We start from the raw sequence: 20101 nt of genomic DNA, 5'->3' as shown, positions 1-20101 counted from the left end.
TTTTACCTGTGTCACTCTTGGATAGGGACAGTAGCTGTTGATTTAGTTCTTCTTAATACCTTGATATTCTTGGGAACAGCAGTTGTACTTGGCAAGCTTGTAAGGGCCCTAAAGCCATTAGCCTAGTAACCTCCTATGATCTTATGATCCTATATGATACACAGTAATACCCACTGTCTCTCTAATTAAATGTATAAGCAACCCACTGTTAAAATCTGGTCAATTTCTACTTGTACATTTAGCACTTATTCACTTGTCAAAGTAGCATTTGCAACCAATTCATTATTAAGTGGACATACATTTGAATGAGACTGTCTTTGTCAGCTGGCATACTTGTAATATATATTGTTTTTATCTCTCACACAATTATTTTAAACCTATCATTGCACAATAGTATAACATGCCTCAATTTCTTTGAAATTAATTTTAACATTCTGTTATTATACACTATAGAATACTTCTTATAAATAGCATTTAATCAAATTTTAAAGAAGACTCTGGATGAATCATCATATGTAAGTTTAGTTGTAGAGTCCAAAGCTGAGATACAGATGGAATGAAACTTGCCCAAGTCAAAACTTTCACCTTGCTTTTACATTTAATGCTATGGTTCTCCTGCCAGGTCTCGATTCAATGTATTTACCCTGGTCAGTTTGTCACATGACATATTTGCACTAAAGTTTAATATGGCTGCATTATGCTCTGATATGTTGAGGATTTCTATAATCTCAAGATTAGAAAGAATATCACTACAGTTTGAAAGAAAACGAGGTTTAAAATGTTATAGCATTTTGGTGACACAACCACTTGCACCAGTTCACTTAAACTAACCATGTCGACGAATTTTTGCTTGTCGTATGTTGAAAAATTCATAATAAAACCGTCTATATTCAGCCAATTAAAACCACTAAATAAAATTACAGATCCTTTTGGTACACTCAAAAGCAACTTACTTGAATTTGTAGGAATTCTGTAATTATTCTGTATAAAGTACTGGTGGATGACACCCTTCAAAATCACAGAAACAAGAAGTGCAAGAATTCCTTTTGAGAAATACATTTTCTGTAAATTACTGAGTAGAGACATTGTTACAAAAGAGCACATGAAACAATTCAAATGGAAAAAGTTAACTTAAAATCATATAGGATACAGGAAACCCACAGATAAGTTGTACAAAAGAAGATAAAAAAAGATGGTAAAGCTAGGATTGATTGAAGAATTGGCTAGTGAGTAGAATAACCCTATTGTACTTCTGTCAAAACCGTGTAGTGTATATAAGACTGTCAGCCCCAAAATCCACGTAAGTACCTTTGTTAAGCAATAGCTACAGCAGAAGCAATTAAAGGACTGAACTATTCCTATTATGATACTGAGTTGCTTTTGTGAGCATTCACCACTCACTGCTGCATTTTGGTTCTTGGTTTGGCAAAGTCAGCCCAATTTTGTGTTTACCTGAAAGAAATACTTTTTTTTTTTTATAAGAACTCTGGACTGTCTGCTGCTTGGAACTTTCACAGCACATAGGTATACCCAACCATTCCCTCCCTCCCCCCCACACACACTCCATTATTTAAAACACAGTAGTCTAATGTACAAAACAAAATAGTGTAAATAGGCTATTTTTGAAAATAGTACAAAGGAGAAATGACAGCCTATTAAAGATTTTTGCATTACATAAATCCTCAGTGGTATTACTCCTGTATTTAACATTCAATATTTCTGTTTAGACAAGTACACACACAGTGAAGGCTAGGAAATCTATTAAGAAATAATAACAAGAAAAAAAATGTTGCAAAGATTCATATACAGGTACTGAGCAGGATACAGGAGAAATAAATGGGACCTGAGATACAGGTTGGCTCAGCCAAATAAGCAGGAGAAGCAGAGATGCACAGAAAAAAAAACTTACCTTTTCTCCTTTTGGTCCTGGTACACCCACCATCCCTTGTGGTCCAGCATGCCCCTTTAAAAATATTATGGTAAAAATTACAGAAGCAAAGAAACACAGAATCACAATATATTCATCAAAAACTACCTATGTTTTCCCAAATGTAGTTTCACTGTGGATTTCAAATGAACACTAGTTTTTTTCTGTCCTTCATTCATTCTACTACAGCATTCTGCAAAGACTGTATATCTACATACATAACTGAATTCAACTTTTATATATTTCTGAATGTTTTATTAATTCTTTGTTGACTGGGTTAGTCCCACAAAGGTAGCAGCCTCTTTTCAGGGGGAACTTGAGATTGCATTTATGCTACTAGGGGAAATTTAGCCAGGGCAACAGCAACAGGTTCTCTGGCTCGATTCCAGGCTAGGGTGCCTTCTGTGCAGAGTCTGCATGTCCTCCTTGCGTTTACCTGGGTTTCCTCTTGGTACTCAAGTTTTTTCACACATTCCAAAGACATGCTTCTGAAGCATTTCTCCCTGGGCTTCTGCTTAAAACAGGCTGTGTCCTAGTCGGACTATCCCGGTCAACAAATGTTAAATAAATAAATAAATATTTAAACTTACCTTACTGTTTTTGATAGCTATGTTGGAATCTTTTACATCCACTAACTCAGGCAGATGGAGTCTTGGTTTAATGTCTCATCTGAAGGATAACACACTCAGGAATGCAGCACCCCCCTTATGCTATACTACACAATTTTTTTCTATCCTTCATTCATTCTACTAGACCATTCTGCAAAGACTGTACATCTGCATACATAACTGAATTTAACCTTTGTATATTTCTGGATGTTTTATTCATTCTTTGTTGACTGGGTTAGTCCCACAAGAATAGTAGCCTCTTTTCAGGGAGAACTTAAGGTGGCATTTATACTACTAGGGGAAATTTGGCCAGGGCAACAGCAACTGGTTCTCAGGTTTTATTCTTGGCTGGGGTGCCTTCTATGTGGAGCCTGCATGTCCTCCCTGAGTAAGCATGGGTTTCCTCCGGGTAATATGGTTTACCCACACATTCCAAAGACATGCTTTCTGAGCATTTCTCCCGGGCCTCCACTGAAAATAGGCTCTGGCCTAGTCGGACTATCCCGGTCAACAAATGTTAAATAAATAAATAAATATTTAAACTTAACCTACTGTTTTCAGTAAGTACATTGAAATCTTTTACATCCACTAACTCAGGCAGATGGGGTCCTGGTTTAATGTCTCTTCTGAAAGATAACACACTCAGGAGTGCAGCACCCCACTTATGTACACTACAGTGTCAGCAATCCATCTTCCTGGTATGGGAATAGAACCAACACCTTTTTGTACCAAAGGGGAGTGCGCTACTTTTTGCACCACTGACATTTTTAATTTCAAATTTAAGTTACATCAGAAGCTATTAAAAAGTTCAAATGCAATCCAGATTCTACATGCTTGCCCCCTGATCACTGGTAGCATTTAATGTCCATGTTCTTTTTTTACGCACAGACTATATAATACAATGCCTCTTAATCTTTCTTTCTTGACTGCATGTGTATACATTGGGATCTCTCAGCTTCTTTACACAGTATCCTTAATAAAGAACAGATGCCAACCTAGTTGCTCTTCTTTGGGTATTTTTCACTTTGTATCCATATGAGGATCTGGTCTCCAGCACTTGAATTGCAACTCTAAAGGGTGGGGTCTTATGTTCAAGCTGATAACATGACAGCACATCCTCCTCTTTGATACCACTGGCAATGCCTATCCTAATGTACCCCTGCATTTCACTAACCTTCTGAGCATTTGATATACTACTAAGATATAGTTAAGCTTCCTGAAGATATCACAGACTTTTTATTTTCTCTGCTGTTCTCTGAACAAAGTCCAAACCCTGCCACTGTATTTCTGTATATTAAGACATGCATAATATTCATTTTTCTGCAGTGAAATCCCCATCAACTATATTACCACAATTCAATGAAAATCTTTTCTACCATTTCCATAAAAGGTCTCCTCTAGTTCATGCTAATGTTTGTCTTTTCGGCTTTTCCCGGTTAGAGGTCACCACAGCGGAACTCTGGTCCGCTAATGATTGGCAGTAGATTTTTTTTATGGTGCCGAGTTGCCAGCCCGACACCCAACCTTCAGCGAAGGCACACCCATTCTCACATGTCTTTCGGAGGCCACTCGACCGCGGGGAGGACATGCAGACTCCACACAGAAGGCACTCCAGCCGTGAATCGAACAGGAGAACCTCTTGCTGTGAGGCAACAACGCTACCACTGTACCACCGCGGCTCCTCTAGTAGCCTTTCCATACATCTCTAAAGTGCAATTTATGAAGACTCTAAAGAGGACCAGTGTTACATCTAAGACCTAATTCCTGTTAAACCTCAAGGGCCACCACCCCCCTCTTATCGGTGAAATAAGAGATAATGAGATGAAAGGGTCCTAATGGAGAGATGAAAGGGTCCTGATGGAGAGATGAACTGGGTCCTGATGGAGAGATGAAAAGTCAGCAAGCAAAGGAGAGGAGTAGTAGTGCTGAAATTAAATTCGTCCTCAAGTCTTGGTGAGTACCTTCGTGAGGTGGACCCAGTTTTTCACAAAACCTCACCAAGGCAATACTGATATATAGACTGTATTTATATAGCATATATCATGGACAGAAGTAAATCAAAAATGAAGAAAGATAACTGGGGGCAAAAGACCCAGGATAAAAAAGTGCCCAATCCTGGTAGATGCACTGGTGCCAGGACTGGAAAAAATGACAGTGTAGAATCCTCAAAATGAGGAAATATTTCTACAATGGGGTCAGGCTCAGGAGGAGGATGGCCACCCTGTTGTAGAAGGAAGCAGCAGTCCACAAAAAGGACAAAAATTGATTGGCCAAAAAGAGCCATAAAGATGATACAGTGGACTATTGAGGATAAGAAAGAAATTATGTATTGTTATTATTATGCAAGAAGCCCAGAATTTCCAGATACAAGATATACAAAATGATTAAGAGAGAAATTAGAGAAAAGAAAAATACTTTCGCAGGAAAAACTGTTAGAAGCTTCAGATAAAAATTTGCGTTCATTAATACAACAGATTTTTGAAAAACAGTACACAGATCAAGAAACTTTGATCTCTTTGGAAAAAGAAGCCTTTGAGGAAGTGGAAAAATATAAACAACAAAACTTAGAGATATTTGAAAAAGCTAAAAAAGAGATATGGACATGGGAAAGAAAGAGAGATTTGATACGGTGCAATATTTATGCAAAGGAGAAAGCTAAGTTAACTAATATAGAGAAGGCAGTCTCAAAAGTATTCGAAGAGAAATACAGGCAAAGGCAACCAGATATGGAAAATTTCACAATAAAAAGATTAATAACACAAAAACATAATGTAGAAAAGACGATTAGTAAAGTAAAGGTTAAATAAATAGAAGCTGAAGTTATGGAGTGCCTGCAAAGTGAAGGATTTAATGTAGAAGGTCTAAAACAGACTACATCACAGTATGCTGGAGTATGTCCCCAGAATAATAAAAGCAAGAAGACCAGGAGACATGTGAAGAAGAAATATGGACAGGGGAAAGGAAAAGCAAATTAATATGTTGTAATATTTATGCAAAGGAGAAAGCAAAATTAATTAATACAAAAAGAGCAGCACCAAAGATATTTGAAGAAAAATATTGGCAAAGGAATCTGGATATGAAAAACTTTACAATACAAAAAATATGAAGTCTAAGAGGAAAAGTAGAAAAAGAGATGAGTAATGGAGAAGTCAAAGAAATAGAAATTGAAGTAATGGAACAGCTGCAAAGAGAAGGATTCAGTGTAGAAAATAAAATGCATAAAGCACCACAACAGGATAGAGCAATGGATATCCAAATTAAGGGGAAACCAGTGGAACAGGAAGTAACTGGTCAGGTGCCATATCAAGATATTTTGGAGCCTTCCACAAGAAACCAGTATAAACATTCATTTGAAGCTAGACAGCAAGGAAAGAAACAGGAAACTGTGGAAACTCTGATGCAGTCAATGTTGAGGAGTGATGGGCCAGTGAGTTCCCATATGACAGAACAACAGAAGACATAGGATGAAATTGAAGTGAATGTGCCACAGGAAGATGCTATAGAACTTTCTATAGAATGCCCACAGGAAATGGAAAACAAGGGATGTACCCTCAGTATGGAAGAAAAGGAGTTAAGAGAAGAGTTGCTTGATTTAATAGACAAATATAGATATATCAAGATCAATGAGAGAAATAGACGGCAGAAGGTTAATAAAACCCCAAAAGTCAGAAGTAAACAGAATATATTACTGTGCTGCTAAATTAATAACTGATAAAGTTCTACCACAGGAACATAGGGTAGCGAGGGAAAAGAGGGGGCAACAGCGAATACCATCATGGAAATATCGAAAAGAGAAAACTATAAAGCAGCTAAGACAAGAAGTATCACTGTTAGAAGATTATAGAAGAGGGAACAGATCAATGAAAATATTAAGAAAAATAGATGCGTGGTATTAGGATCTATTATGCACTATTGGAGATAACAAACTAAAAATTACAAAACAGGCGAAAAGACTTAGAAGATACGAAGATAAATATAAAGGAAAAACACAAAATAAACACATTATTGATGACCCAAAAAAGTTTTATAGAGAACTGGGAAATAAGGTAAAAGGAATAGATAGACCGCCAAAAAAAGAGGAAGTAGATACATTTTGGAGAAGTATCTATGAAGATCCTGTGGAACATAACAAAAATGCTTAATGGATAGAAGAAGTAAAAGAGAGGATAAGAAGTTTAAAGGTACAGGATATGAAATGGGATGAAATAACAACTAGAGAGATTGAAATAAAGTTGAGAAAAGCCTCTAACTGGAAAACCCCAGGCCCAGATGCAGTACCTAACTTCTGGCTTAAAGTATTAACTTCTTTGCATGATGATTTAGCCATGAGTAAGAACTATTTATACATGCACCCCGAACACACACCGCACTGGTTAACAACAGGAAAAACAATGCTCTTACTTAAGAGTGAACCTGCAAGCTACCCTAAAAATTGTAGACCAATAACTTGTCTTCTGACAACATACAAACTATACATGATAATTGACACTGACAGAGTTTATAGCCATTTAGAAGAAAACTCAATTATGGCAGTAGAAAAAAAGGGCAATAAAAGAAAGTCATATGGAATAAAGGAACATTTGTTGTTAAACAAAGTTAAAGTAGAGAATTGTAAGAAGGGAAGAACCTAAGTATGGCATGGATTGACTACAAAAAAGCATTTGATAGTATCCCACATTCATGGATAAAAGAGTGCTTAAAAATGTATAAGATACACCCTACAATGATTGACTACATTATAGTAACGATGAAACAGTGGCAGACCACTTTGCAATTAAGCCATGATAAAGGACAGATTATTATCCCAGGGATAAAAATTCAAAGGGGGATATTCCAGGGCGACTCTTTGTCACCCTTGTTATTCTGCCTTGCCATTAACCCATTAAGCTGCTTACTTAACAGCCTAGGCCATGGCTACAATTTGGCTTCTAGAAAACAACAAAGTCTAATGACTTCTCATCTTCTATTTATTGATGATTTAAAATTGTACAGTTCATCAGATGTGGAACTGAAAGCACAGCTGCAGGTTGTCAAAACTTTTTCAGATGATATCGGAATGTCATTTGGTCTTGATAAATGTGCAAAAGCAACCTTTAAAAAAGGAAAATTGCAGCACCAGGAAAACATCAGTTTGGGACAAGAATGTGATATAAAAGAACTTGAGCAAGGGAGGGGGGTGTATAAATACTTGGGAATTGATGAAGGATCAGCAATAAAACATAAACAAATGCGAATAAGGCTTAGTAAGGAGTACTTTAGAAGACTTAAATTAATCCTGAAAACAGCACTGATACCTAGGAACAAGATCCAAGCTATAAATCAATTTGCTCTTCCTGTCCTAACTTATAGTTTTGGAGTGATTGACTTGCCCCAAAAAGTGTTGGCTAGATTGGATATCAAAACAAGAAGGTTGCTTCATGCTCACCAAATGATTTATAAAAATCAGTGTATACCAAGATTATATATCACCCGTTTTGAAGGTGGGATGGGCCTCCTTGAAACTGATTACATGTATAGATCTGCAATCGTGGGGCTCCACACACATCTATTGACCTCAAAAGATCCAAATGTGGTGAAAGTTTTGAAATATGAGGAGAATAAATCTAAGATGACATCTCTGCTTAATTTAGCAGAAGCATATCGACATCAAGCAGGAATGGAAATCAAACCAGAAGTGGATAAAAAACAGGCAGCAACTGAATGTGCTAAAAAAGAAAAGAAAGAATATAAGGTGAAGGATCAGATGAATAAGCAAGAAATGTGGAAAAAACATAAATACAGTTGCAAGTATAAAAAACTTCTGGAAGAGCCTCATGTTGATCAAGAACAAACGCAGGAATGGTTAAGGAGAGTTGAATATACATCAAGAAATGAAAGGTTAATATTGGCAGCCCAAGACAGCGGGCTGATTACACGCTGGTTTACTAAGTCCATTGATCATGTGGGAGAAACAGACATATGTAGGTTTTGTGGAACCGAGTTGGAAACAGTTATACACCTTATTGCTGGTTGTGATGCTCTAATGGCAGAGGGACTGTATACTGAAAGGCATAATAATGTGGCGAGATTGTTACACTGGATATTGTGCAAACATTATGGTATTGAAGTGGCTGAAAAACATTGGAAACATGAGCCACAGAGAATCATAGAAAATGATGAAGTTTGCATCACATGGGATCACCCAATACCAACAGTCCAAAAGATAGATGCTAGAAAACTGGACATAGTGATCCAAGAAAAGAAGACAAAAGTAGCATTGATCATTGAAATTGCCACACCTAGTGACTATAGTGTCTTGTGTACAGAGAGACACAAAGTCATAAAATACCTTGATCTGCAGGCAGAAACGAGAGCCATGTGGAAGAAAGATACCCAGACACTTCCAACAGTAGTAGGAGCAACTGGTCTTATAAAAAAGAATTTACAATCATATTTAGATATATTACCAATTCATGTAACACCATCTGAATTGCAGAAAGAGTCATTGCTGGGCACATTGTGGGTACTGCAAAGTCATAAAATACCTTGATCTGCAGGCAGAAACGAGAGCCATGTGGAAGAAAGATACCCAGACACTTCCAATAGTAGTAGGAGCAACTGGTCTTATAAAAAAGAATTTACAATCATATTTAGATATGTTACCAATTCATGTAACACCATCTGAATTGCAGAAAGAGTCATTGCTGGGCACATTGTGGGTACTACAAAGAGCACTTTTGGCTAACATTAAAGAGTAAAATAATGCTAATTTCATGAACTTTAATCGTACTCTGACTTAGGAATGGGGTCCATTCCTGTCATGGTTTTAGAAACCCAAAAGACTTGGAGAAATCAAAAAAAGTGAAATAATTTAGTGCCACTCTTCTGATAATACTACAATCACTGATTTGCCCAGAAACATAAAAAAAATTTACATTCAGAAGTATTATAAAATCTACACTCCTAATCAGCCAGAGCTTCATCTTTTCATTCCTGTTGGCAGAGCTCTAGTATGCACATTTCATACATATCTGAACTCTATATTTGTATTTGTCCTCTAACCATGTTGAACTTGAGTTGCATGCATCCACTAAACTTGGGATAACATGCGGCTCTCTCCCTCTTTCACTGTATCTAAATACATGACTACTCTATGTTTGCATTCTATAAGTAATTCTGAAAATGTATTCCATGCATTGCATACATTGTCTATGAAAGAAATAACTCCTCACTTTAGCAAACAGACTAGTAACTTATGTTTCTGCTTCTAAATATTTGACGGGTCTTTTTTTTAAATATTGGCAGCCTTGCTCCATTATTACTGAATATAGCTTCTAATCTAAAATTACATACTAAAAATTGGCATAAAAGATTAACAGACATGGATAGCTGTCACCAAACAATACTCTCAGCAGCTTACAGCAGATAATCCAGTAAACAAATTGAATAAAATATTTCCAGTGGACAGGATCCAATAAAATGTTTTAATGATGGATAGATAGGTAAGCGCTTTCACAACTAGAACATTTGCTTCATCAGACCTTCACAAAACTAAAGCAATACTCTCATTAAATACACAAGTAATATCAAACTACCCAGTTACATGCTGAAATCTCACTGATTTACATAACTCTTAAAAGTAACCACTTAATTACCAGATAAATTTAATATTATAAGAACAATATACAGAAACACAAATATTTAAAATAAAAAAATCACAAACACACATATTAGTGTCACTGAAACTATCAGTGTTATTAAAAATACATACACATCAGTTTCACTAAAAACATATATACATACATGATCATTTTTTAAGTTTCCTATTCTTAAGTTTAGATGTAATTGTAATGTGGTCATTAAGACCCTTTCCCAAGTGTGCTCTAAGCCTGATGATCCATTTAAGCTCTTTCTCCTCAGTAGCATTAGATATATTTCCTAATCTAACATCATTCTTAACTATTTCTAAAACATTAAACCTAAATTGATGTTCCTGTCCCATCTCCAATATGTGTTTCGATATAGCACTATAAGTGTGTCCCTTTCTCATACAATATATATGATAATTTTTTAAGTGGATAGCTATACACTGGAGATACCAAAATACAGCCCACATTTGACATAATGAACAGGATTAAGCACACAACAGTACATGTTTCTGCACAGCTACAAGGAATGTATGGCATACTGAACATGTTCAGTGCAGTATACAATTTTTCTGTGTAGAGCAAACTGTTAAATGAGGACTGTCAGACAAGATCAAAATGACACATAGCATGGCAGCCTGTAATTTAGCATAATAAACAAAGGACCTTTTAGAGTGAAGGGAGGTAGTTGTTAAAAGAAGCATTATGAGATGTTTGAAAGGAAAGTTCACAGATTGTGATACAATTAACAATGAGAAGGATGACAGCACACAAGACAAAAGATGATATAAGATACTTCCTTGTTGTTGGTTATCCTCCCGCTTTTTTATTGATCTTGCCTTTATATTTTCTGTGTCTTTTATAACTAGTTTCCACCTTCCAGGTCTTCTGACAGTTACCAGTTGTAAGTTTGCAACATATATTCATATCCAGTATTTTATATAATAATAACTGTAATCAATCTGCTAGTATTTTCGTCTACTCTTTATATGTCTGCAACACAGGCCAGGAAGTGGTTGAAAATGGTCTTATACTAGCCCTTTCAGTTAACAAACAATAAATAGACGGATGTCTGGCAAACAAGTGCCATGGGCCAAGACACACACTATTATCTTTACTCCCATGTCTAATGTCCATTATGACTGACTGATTCTGTCTGATGGAAGCTATCATCCAGACAGCCATGAGGGTGCTTCAAACTGTTGCTAGCCAGCATTCATGCAATGAAAGCTTTTTCTTTATTTTGGCCTATCCACACCCCTGGTGGTAATGTGAGCACTTACATGTAAGAGCTGCCTATGTTCCACTGTCTACATGTGTGTGCTCTCCCACATACACAGACAGAGGCTACTGTTACCAACTTGGACAGCCACTCCCACTCTCCAGCTGTGGACTTGTCATTAGAACAGTGGTGCTATTTAGGTGAGAACTGCCATCTCTTCCCCTAGCCATCCACCCTGACTGTGCCATCAAGCACTCAAGCCGTTAGTCCAGCTTCAGTCACCTGGGATTGTAGGCAAGGCTTTATTACCTTACTCCAATGCTGCAGGCTCAAACACAGAGTTTTTTATGTGTTTGTGTGTGTGTGTGTGTGTGTGTGTGTGTGTGTGTGTGTGTGTGTGTGTGTGTGTGTGTTTCCATGCAATTCTATGTGTTTTCAGTTTTGCAGATGGCAGAACCTGGACTCTGGGAGGGGTGAAGAATGGCTACAGATGTGCACTGCATAGCACTATGTGTGGCCTGCATCATTCTGCCATAATTACAGAATACAATACATTAGCTGGGTGTGCAGCATAGCAGTCTGTGTGCCTTGATATAATACTGCTTATGCAGTACAAGTTCATAGGTTCACAGGTTTGTACTAGGCTAATGGCCCTGGAGCCTTTACAAGCCTAGCCCATAGAATTACCCTGGCATAGTGCTACCCGACCTTAGTTCCTAGTGCCCCTGTCGTGTAGTGCCACTGGAGTGATCCCCGCAGTGAATTTTCTATTTTCCATCCACTCATCAAGATTCCTCTTGAAGAGGGCCAGTGAGGTGCTCTGCTTGACATGTATGGGAAGTCTATTTCATAGCATGGGCAGTCTCTGGGTTATGAACCTGTCCCTCCAGCATGTTCTGTTGATTGTGGTAATGAGGTTGAGGTCTCTGGAGCATGTAGTGCGGAGGGATTGGGATTTCTTTCGATGTAGCATTTCTAACAGAGCTGGGTCAGACATGGCTTTGTAAGTCAAGCTGACATCACCTCTAAGTAGACGATATGAGATAGAGAATATTTGGAGTTTTTTGAGTCTGTCCATATAGGACAAATGTTTAAGGCCTAGGATCCTCTTTGTGAGGTACTTTTGTGGCCTCTCCAGTTGTTGCAGGTGTCTAGTGAGGTACATGCCAAATGGGGCATTGTACTAGATGACTGGCCTAATGAGGGAAGAGTAGAGGGAGACAATGACTTCTTTCTTCATGGATGCAAAACCCTTAGTAATAAGATGTGCCACATAGAAGGTCCTTTTGACCACAATGGCAATGTGGTGGTCAGAAGAGAGGTTGCTGTCAACTCGGTGTTCCTAGATCTCTTATAACATCTTCTGTCTTCAGTGGACTACCATCGATGTGGTAATTCAAGGGAACTGGGTTTTTCCCCAAGGGGGATGACAACACATTTTTTTGGCATTGAGCTTAAGGCCATGGTTCTGGCACCAGTCGTTGGGTCTCATTGAGGGCTTTCTGTAGGATGTCAACATCACCTGGGGAGGTAATAATAGCTCCCAGCTTGCAATCATCTACAAACGTTGTCTGCCAGAGTCCCTTCGTGTTGGCCTGGACTTCAGAGAAGTAGATACCAAACAGGAGAGGACCCAGAAGCGAACCCTGTGGGACTCCACTCATGACTGTTTGACAGTTTGACTTGCAGTCAGCTACTTTCACACTGTGAGTTCTATCTTTGAGCCAGTTTGCAACCCACCTAGTGATATAGGGGTTGATGCCTAGCTTAGTGAGTTTTTCTATGATTCCTGAGTGGGGAATGGTATCAAAGGCCTTGGCCAGATCAAGGTAGGTTGTATGAACCACCTTGCCTTCATCCACAGCTCTGGTGACTGACTCAGAGAAGTCGACCAAGTTAAGCAGGCATGATCTAGGCTTCACAAAATCAAACTGTATAGGATCCAGAGTTTGGAGATTCCCTATATCCTTGTGTACTAGGTCCATGATGATGCATTCCACAACATTACATATCAGACTCATCAGGCTAATGGGGCGATAGTTCCTGGGATCTGTAGTCGCTCCTCCCTTGTGGAGAGGGATGACTGTAGCAGTGTGCCATTTGGTAGGGACAAATCCTGAGGTGAGGCTGTGATTGAACAGGGCACACAGGTGAGGTGCCAGTTCACTCTGTAGTTCATGTAGAACACAGCCAGGGATATTGTCAGGTCCCACAGAAGCTGTATTCTTGGCCTTGCACAGTGCTGTTTTAACCTGTGCAACAGTAATACTGGAAGCCTGGCAATCTACTGGTATTGTGATTAGTCCTTTGGGGGGGGAGGTAAAGTTGGCACTGAATCTGTCGGCCAGTATATACTGGCAATATCTGTTGGCTCGGTATAGGAGGTACTACTGTGCAGTAGCTCAGAGCAAATCTGGGTATTGCCGTGGAGACTCTTTACATAACTATAGAAGGCCTTATGGTTGTCTTTACTATCTGCTGAAATTCTGTTTCCATAGCTAGCTTTAGAGGATTTGATGAGGGATCTCAATCTTTTGTTGAGGCTGATAAGGATTTTTTTCCGGTCTTGGGACTTCACCTTATTGTGCATCAGTTTCCTCATCCTGTTGTAGAGTTTGTTTATGTCAGGGGACCACCAGATTGGCTTCCTTTTTTTGAGGAGAGCGTCTTGGTTCTACTGTGTACGTGTTCTTACAGTGCATTGGTGTATGATTCGGCAGTCATGCAACTATTCTCCATTTGCATGGGTGCTGTGAAATTAGCCACCTCTGTTTTTAGGAGCCCAAAGTTAGCTTTGGAGAAGTTTTTCATGGTGGATACCTTTGGGGGGGGGGGTGTGGATTTCCAAGGTGATTAGTTTGTGGTCGGATCTAACCAGGGAGAAGTTGACTATTGGTGTAGAGCAACGGTCAGCCACATTAGTTCATAGGTTCATAGATTCATAGGTTCATACTAGGCTATCTGCCCTAGGGCATTTATAAGCCTAGCCAGAGTATGTTTGACTTTCGCCACTCATTTTAAATTAATTTTGCTATGCCCTTTTTCAAGGTTAGTATACTGTGCCTCTGTCTAACAGTGACACAGAAGTGATACCCGGGGTAAACCTATGATCCCCCATCCACTCATCAAGATTCCTCTTGAAGAGAGTCAATGAGGGACTCTGCCTAACCTGGACTGGGATTTTATTCCAGAGTGAAGGGAGCCTCTGGGTTATGAATCTGTCCCTCCAGCATGTCCTATTTATTTCAGTGCTGAGGTTCAAGTCTCTTGAGTGCGTAGCTCAATGGGATTTGGATTTTCTGAGGTGCAGCATGTCCATTAATTCTGGTTTGGACATGGCTTTATACGTCAGGCACAGATCGCCTCTGAGCAGGCGGTATGCCACTGAGTAGAGCTGGAGTTTCTTTAACCGGGCAGCATATGGCATCTGTTTGAGCCCTTTGATCCTCTTGGTGAGGTACTTTTGGGGTCTTTCCAGTTGCTGCAGGTGTCTGGTAAGGTACATCCCAAAAGGGGCATTGTACTCAATTATGGGCCTGATGAGGGATGAGTAAAGAGGCACGATGACCTCCCCTGATCTAGATGTGAATCTCTTCATGATTAGGTGGGCTATATAAAATGTTTTTCTAACCACTTTGGCCACGTGGTTGTCAAATGAGAGATTGTTATCAACTTGGGTCCCCAGGTCCCTAATTACTTCTTCCAGATTAATGGATTACCACCTATGTGGTAATTTGTGGGCACTTTGTTTTTGCCAAAGGGGATGACTATACACTTTTTGGCATTTAGCTTAAGGCCATGGCTCTAACACCAGTTGTCTGTTTCTATGAGGCCCTTTTGGAGGATGCTTGTGTCTGCTGGAGAGTCGATTATGGCGCCTAGTTTGCAGTCATCTGCGAACTTGGTCAGCCACAGTCCTTCCGTGTTGGCCTGTACCTCCGAGAAATATATACCGAACAAGAGAGGTCCCAAGACTGAGCCTTGTGGGACGCCACTTGTAACTGGTTTGGAGTCTGACATGGCTCCAGCAATTCTAACCATGTGGGTTCTGTCCTTGAGCCAGTTTGCAACCCATCTAGTGACATAGGAATTTATATTTAAGCTGGTGAACTTATCTATAATGCCCGAGTGGGGTATTGTATCAAAGGCTTTTGCGAGGTCCAGGTAGGCTGTGTGGACCACCTTCCCCTCGTCAATGGCCTTGGTGACTGTTTCAAAGAAATCGACTCGGTTTAAGAGGCAGGATCTGCCCTTAACAAAGCCGAACTGGGTGGGATCCAGTGTCTGTAGGTCCCCAAAATCTTTATTTATGAGGTCCATGACGATCCTTTCCATAGCTTTGCAGACCAAGCTAGTCAGGCTTATAGGGCAATAGTTTCCAGGATCCGTTGAGGCACCACCTTTGTGGAGAGGGACCACTGTTGCTGTACGCCACTCTTTGGGTACATATCCTGTAGTAAGGCTGAGATTGAACAGTAGTTTTATGTTTGGGTTTAGCTCTTCTTGGAGTTCATGTAGGACGCAGCCCGGGACACTGTCTGGTCCCATTGATGCTGTGTTTTTTGCTTTGGAGAAGGCGGCTCTTACCTGAGCATCTGAGATGTCAGGAGGGGAACACTCTGCTGGGATAGATATTTGCCCTTTTGGTGGGGAGGGGGAGAGAAGTTTGCGCTGAACCTGTCAGCTAGGATGTTGGCAATGTCTGTGGGTTTGGTGTATTTTTTGTCATTTTGGACTAATTCTGAGCATATCTGGGAAGTAATGATCAGGCCAAGGATGTTGCTACCTCTAATGGGGGGTAAGAACGAGCTGGTCATGGGCATTTGAATTAATGAATTCCAGAAAGCGTTGGGCAAGTGTATTGGTACAAGAGTAGTTTTCCCAGTTAATGGAGGGGTAGTTGAAGTCGCCCACTATGAGAGTGTTAGGTTGGACCCTAATATTTTCATGGGTGCTTAGGAACGTGGAGTGTGAGTCTTGGGACATGGTAGGGGATCTATAGCAGGCTACGACCTGAATCGCTGTCTTACCCAATGTTAGCTGCACCTGAAGTATCTCAGATGCGTTATGTTGGGCTACCAGTCTGGAGGTGTGTGCATCCTTTATGAATATGGAAACACCACTGCCTTTGGAGCTTCGATCCAAGTTCTGGGGTCGAAAGGTGTGGAATGAGTTATAGCCTGGTAGTGCAGGGGTGCTTTTTGCTGCCTTGAACCAGGTCTCTGTTACAGCACAAATGTCAAGGTTCTTCATTTTAAGGAGTGCTTCGAGTGAGTGCATTTTGAGATTTAGACTTCTAGCGTCGAGCAGCATGACCCACAGACTGCATTTGTTTGTAGCTGTTACGGTGGTAATTTGGTCTTTGGAACACCGCCTAAAAAGGCAATATAGGTGTGGCAAGAGCTTTAGCCAATATCCAGAAGCCCAGGGGTGACAGATGCAGGCCATCTCTAGCAAAGCATCGAGGTCTGTCAATCATGTCATCCCAGGCGGACAGATACTGGATTCCCTTAGAATGACACCAGAAACTTAGCCAATTGTTGAAATCAATCATTTTCTGTTTGTACTGTGGTATCATTCTGGGTGATGGTAGGATGCTACTCAGGGCTAGGGCCATATCAACCTGGGCTACATAATCTGAGAGCTCCTCCATTTCTCTTTTCATGTAGTCCAGGGAGGTACATCTTAGGTCATTCACACCCACATGTACAATGACAGAGTCATATTTGTTCCTGTTGTTGAGGGACCTGAGTGTGTGTATTATGTGGCGGATCCTGACACCTGACAGGCAGCTGACTGTTACTTTCTCCTTATTCAACCTAGTGAGTGGGACATCAGTGTGCCTCACTATTGAGTCACCTATGACTAGTGTGTTGGGCATGCTGTTTTGCCTTAGGGGCTTTGGCTGAGTTGCACACTGTTTAGGAGAGTTATGTGTCTCATGATTAGTGTTGTGTTATGGTCAAGTGAGTTTCTGCCTTGGAGGTCTCTACTGGTTGGGTAGATTTTTATTGAGAGCCTCAGTGAAGGTGGGTGTGTGGTTTGTGCATTTATGTGAAGACAGTGTTGGTGTGTGTTCTGGAGGGCTACATGCTCCATGTGGTGTAGTGCAAGTGTTGACCTTCTCCTCTTGACCAGCTATTCCAGTCTTGGCTGGATAGTGCGTGGCTTCCAGTTTGGATATACAAGTGCTCTTAAGTCTGAGTGTTGGGAGCTAAAAGGAGAGGGTTGTCAGTGTACATGAGGCAGTTGCTACATTGCCTCAGGATGCCCAAGTTCACCAGGTTAATAGGAGAAAGCACAGGAAACTGACCTTTAGACATGCCTGGAGGGGGCATTAATAATAAGTACTGGAGCTGTTTTCTTGTAGAACGTTTAGTGCTGGTAACACTTTTGTGTGCTACAATAATTGCTACAAGAAGTCTGGTAGAGTGCTAAACTAATAAGCTAGTAAAAGTGCAGGAGAGGAGAGAACTAGCAGATCTAAGGGAAAAACTGAAGAGCAGACTTTGGCACTACTCAGAAGCTTACAAACAGTCCTGGATACAGCAAATCTGCATCGGGACTAGACTAGTTATAGGAAAGGTGGGAAACAAGTGCAAATGTAGGCTTCTAAACCAGAAAGTTGAAAGAGATGGAAAAACTGACCAAACAGCCAATAAACTACAATTTCTGGGCCAGAAACCACTCCTCTTGTGGTAGATAGACTACCTAGTTCTTACCACTCCCACTGATAAGCTAGAAGGCATCCCTAAAACCAGAAAGGCTTGGGGGGGGTTCAGAAGCTTACAAACAGTCCTGGATACAGCAAATCTGTATCTGGAATAGACTAGTTACAGGAAAGGTGGGAAACAAGCACAAACACAGGCTTTTAAACCAGAAAGTTGAAAGAGATGAAAAAACTGCCCAACTGGCCAATAAACTACAATTTCTGGGCCAGAAACCTCTCCTCTTGTGGTAGATAGGCTACCTAGAGCTTACCACTCCCACCGATAAGCTAGAAGGCTTCCTTCCAACTCAGAAAGTCTTGGGGGTGGCTCAGGAGCTTATCAACAGTCCTGGATACAGCAGATCTGTATCTGGACTAGACTAGTTACAGGAAAGGCAGGAAACAAGTGCAATCGCAGGCTTTTAAACCAGAAAGTTGAAAGAGATGGAAAAACTGCCCAAACGTCAAATAAACTACAATTTCTGGGCCAGAAACCACTCCTCTTGTGGTACATAGGCTACCTAGTGCTTACCACTCCCACTGATAAGCTAGAAGGCTTCCTTCCAACACAGAAAGGCTTGAGGGACTCAGAAGCTAACTAACAGTCCTGGATACAGCAAATCTGTATCTGGACTAGACTAGTTATAGGAAAGGCAGAAAAAAAGTGCAGACATGGGCTTTTAAGCCAGAAAGTTGAAAGATATATAAAAACTGCCCAAATGGCCAATAAACTACAATTTATGGGCCAGAAACCAGTCCTCTTGTGGTAGACAGGCTACCTAGAGCTTACCACTCCCACTGTTAAGCTAGAAGGCTTCCCTCCAACACAGAAATGCTTGGGGGGCTCAGAAGCTTACCAACAGTAAGGATACAGCAAATCTGTATCTGGTCTAAACTAGTTACAGGAAAGGCAGGAAACAAGTGCAAATGTGGGCTTTTAAACTAGAAAGTTGAAAGGTATGGAAAAACTGCCCAAATGGCCAATAAACTACAATTTCTGGGCCAGAAACCACTCCTCTTGTGGTAGTTAGGCTACCTAGTGCTTACACTCCCAATGATAAGCTAGAAGGCGTCCCCTCTAACACAGAAAGGCTTGGGGGTCTCAGAAGCTAACCAAAAGTCCTGGATACAACAAATCTGTATCTGGACTAGACTAGTTACAGGAAAAGCAGGAAACAAGCTTAGATTTTTTTTCAGAAAGCATCTAAAACAGCACTAAAAACAATTCAAGTGCAGTGCAAGCTAGCACACTTGAATTTGTAGCAGTATTAAATCAAATACAGTTTAAATAAATGCAATTTATCAAAATTTATTTTGAACTAAATTCAACTCTGAACAGTCGAAAAGTGCAAACAAATATACTTATCAGCTGAGAAGCACACTCAGTCAGAACACAAGGAGAGAGTTTTTTTTGTTAGTAAACTGCAAAGGGAGGAAGGAGAAGCAGAAGATAATTCAAGGTTAAGAACCTAAGTGGACTGACCTTCTCAAATGTTCTCCCTGTATCAGACAGAATGAACACTAGACTGGGAAGTGTGTCCCAGATCAAATTTACAGTAGTGGCAGGTAACTGCAAAGCCACCAACTATAACACCACCACAGGAATAGGGTGGGTAGGAGGGACAAACTCAGTTTCAGAACAGATGTGAAAACAGCAAACAAAGTCAGCAAATATAAAAAATAATTCAGTCAGGCAAAAAAAATAAGACAATGTAGAACTCTGAAAAGTTAAAGTGCCAAGGAATATACTTATCAGCTTTATAATTCCAGATTGTTTGAGAAGCACTCCAGTCAGGACACAAGGAGATTCTAACAGTGAAGTGTGGGTGGATTCAGTGAACCTTGGGCCCTGGTCTGTTTTTACATCATGCCCATCCCCCGACACGCACACTTTTTTAAGACCATGCATAAATGCCCATGTTCTTTTGGATTCACCATCCTGATTGTTTTAAATGCATACTCACTTATCCTATTGACTTAAATTATCCATTTCAGAATATTTCCAGCAAC

General features: G+C 40.1%; 1 protein-coding gene across 1 annotated transcript in view; it reads right to left on the bottom strand.

Moving 5' to 3' along the window:
• The window catches only part of LOC122790588 (collagen alpha-1(XXVII) chain-like), a 1538899-nt gene that overhangs the window by 781483 nt on the left and 737315 nt on the right, over nucleotides 1-20101 (bottom strand). Inside the window, exon 20 of the mRNA XM_044058114.1 lies at nucleotides 1910-1963. Within this exon, the coding sequence (XP_043914049.1) occupies nucleotides 1910-1963 (54 nt within the window). The remainder of the gene's footprint in view (nucleotides 1-1909; nucleotides 1964-20101) is intronic.

The sequence above is a fragment of the Protopterus annectens genome, chromosome 16.part0, assembly GCF_019279795.1.
Source record: "Protopterus annectens isolate FY-2018-M chromosome 16.part0, PAN1.0, whole genome shotgun sequence".
Lineage (NCBI taxonomy): Eukaryota > Metazoa > Chordata > Ceratodontiformes > Protopteridae > Protopterus > Protopterus annectens.
The sequence above is the reverse complement of the archived record's forward strand: the minus strand, read 5'-3'. Positions and strand labels throughout refer to the sequence as shown.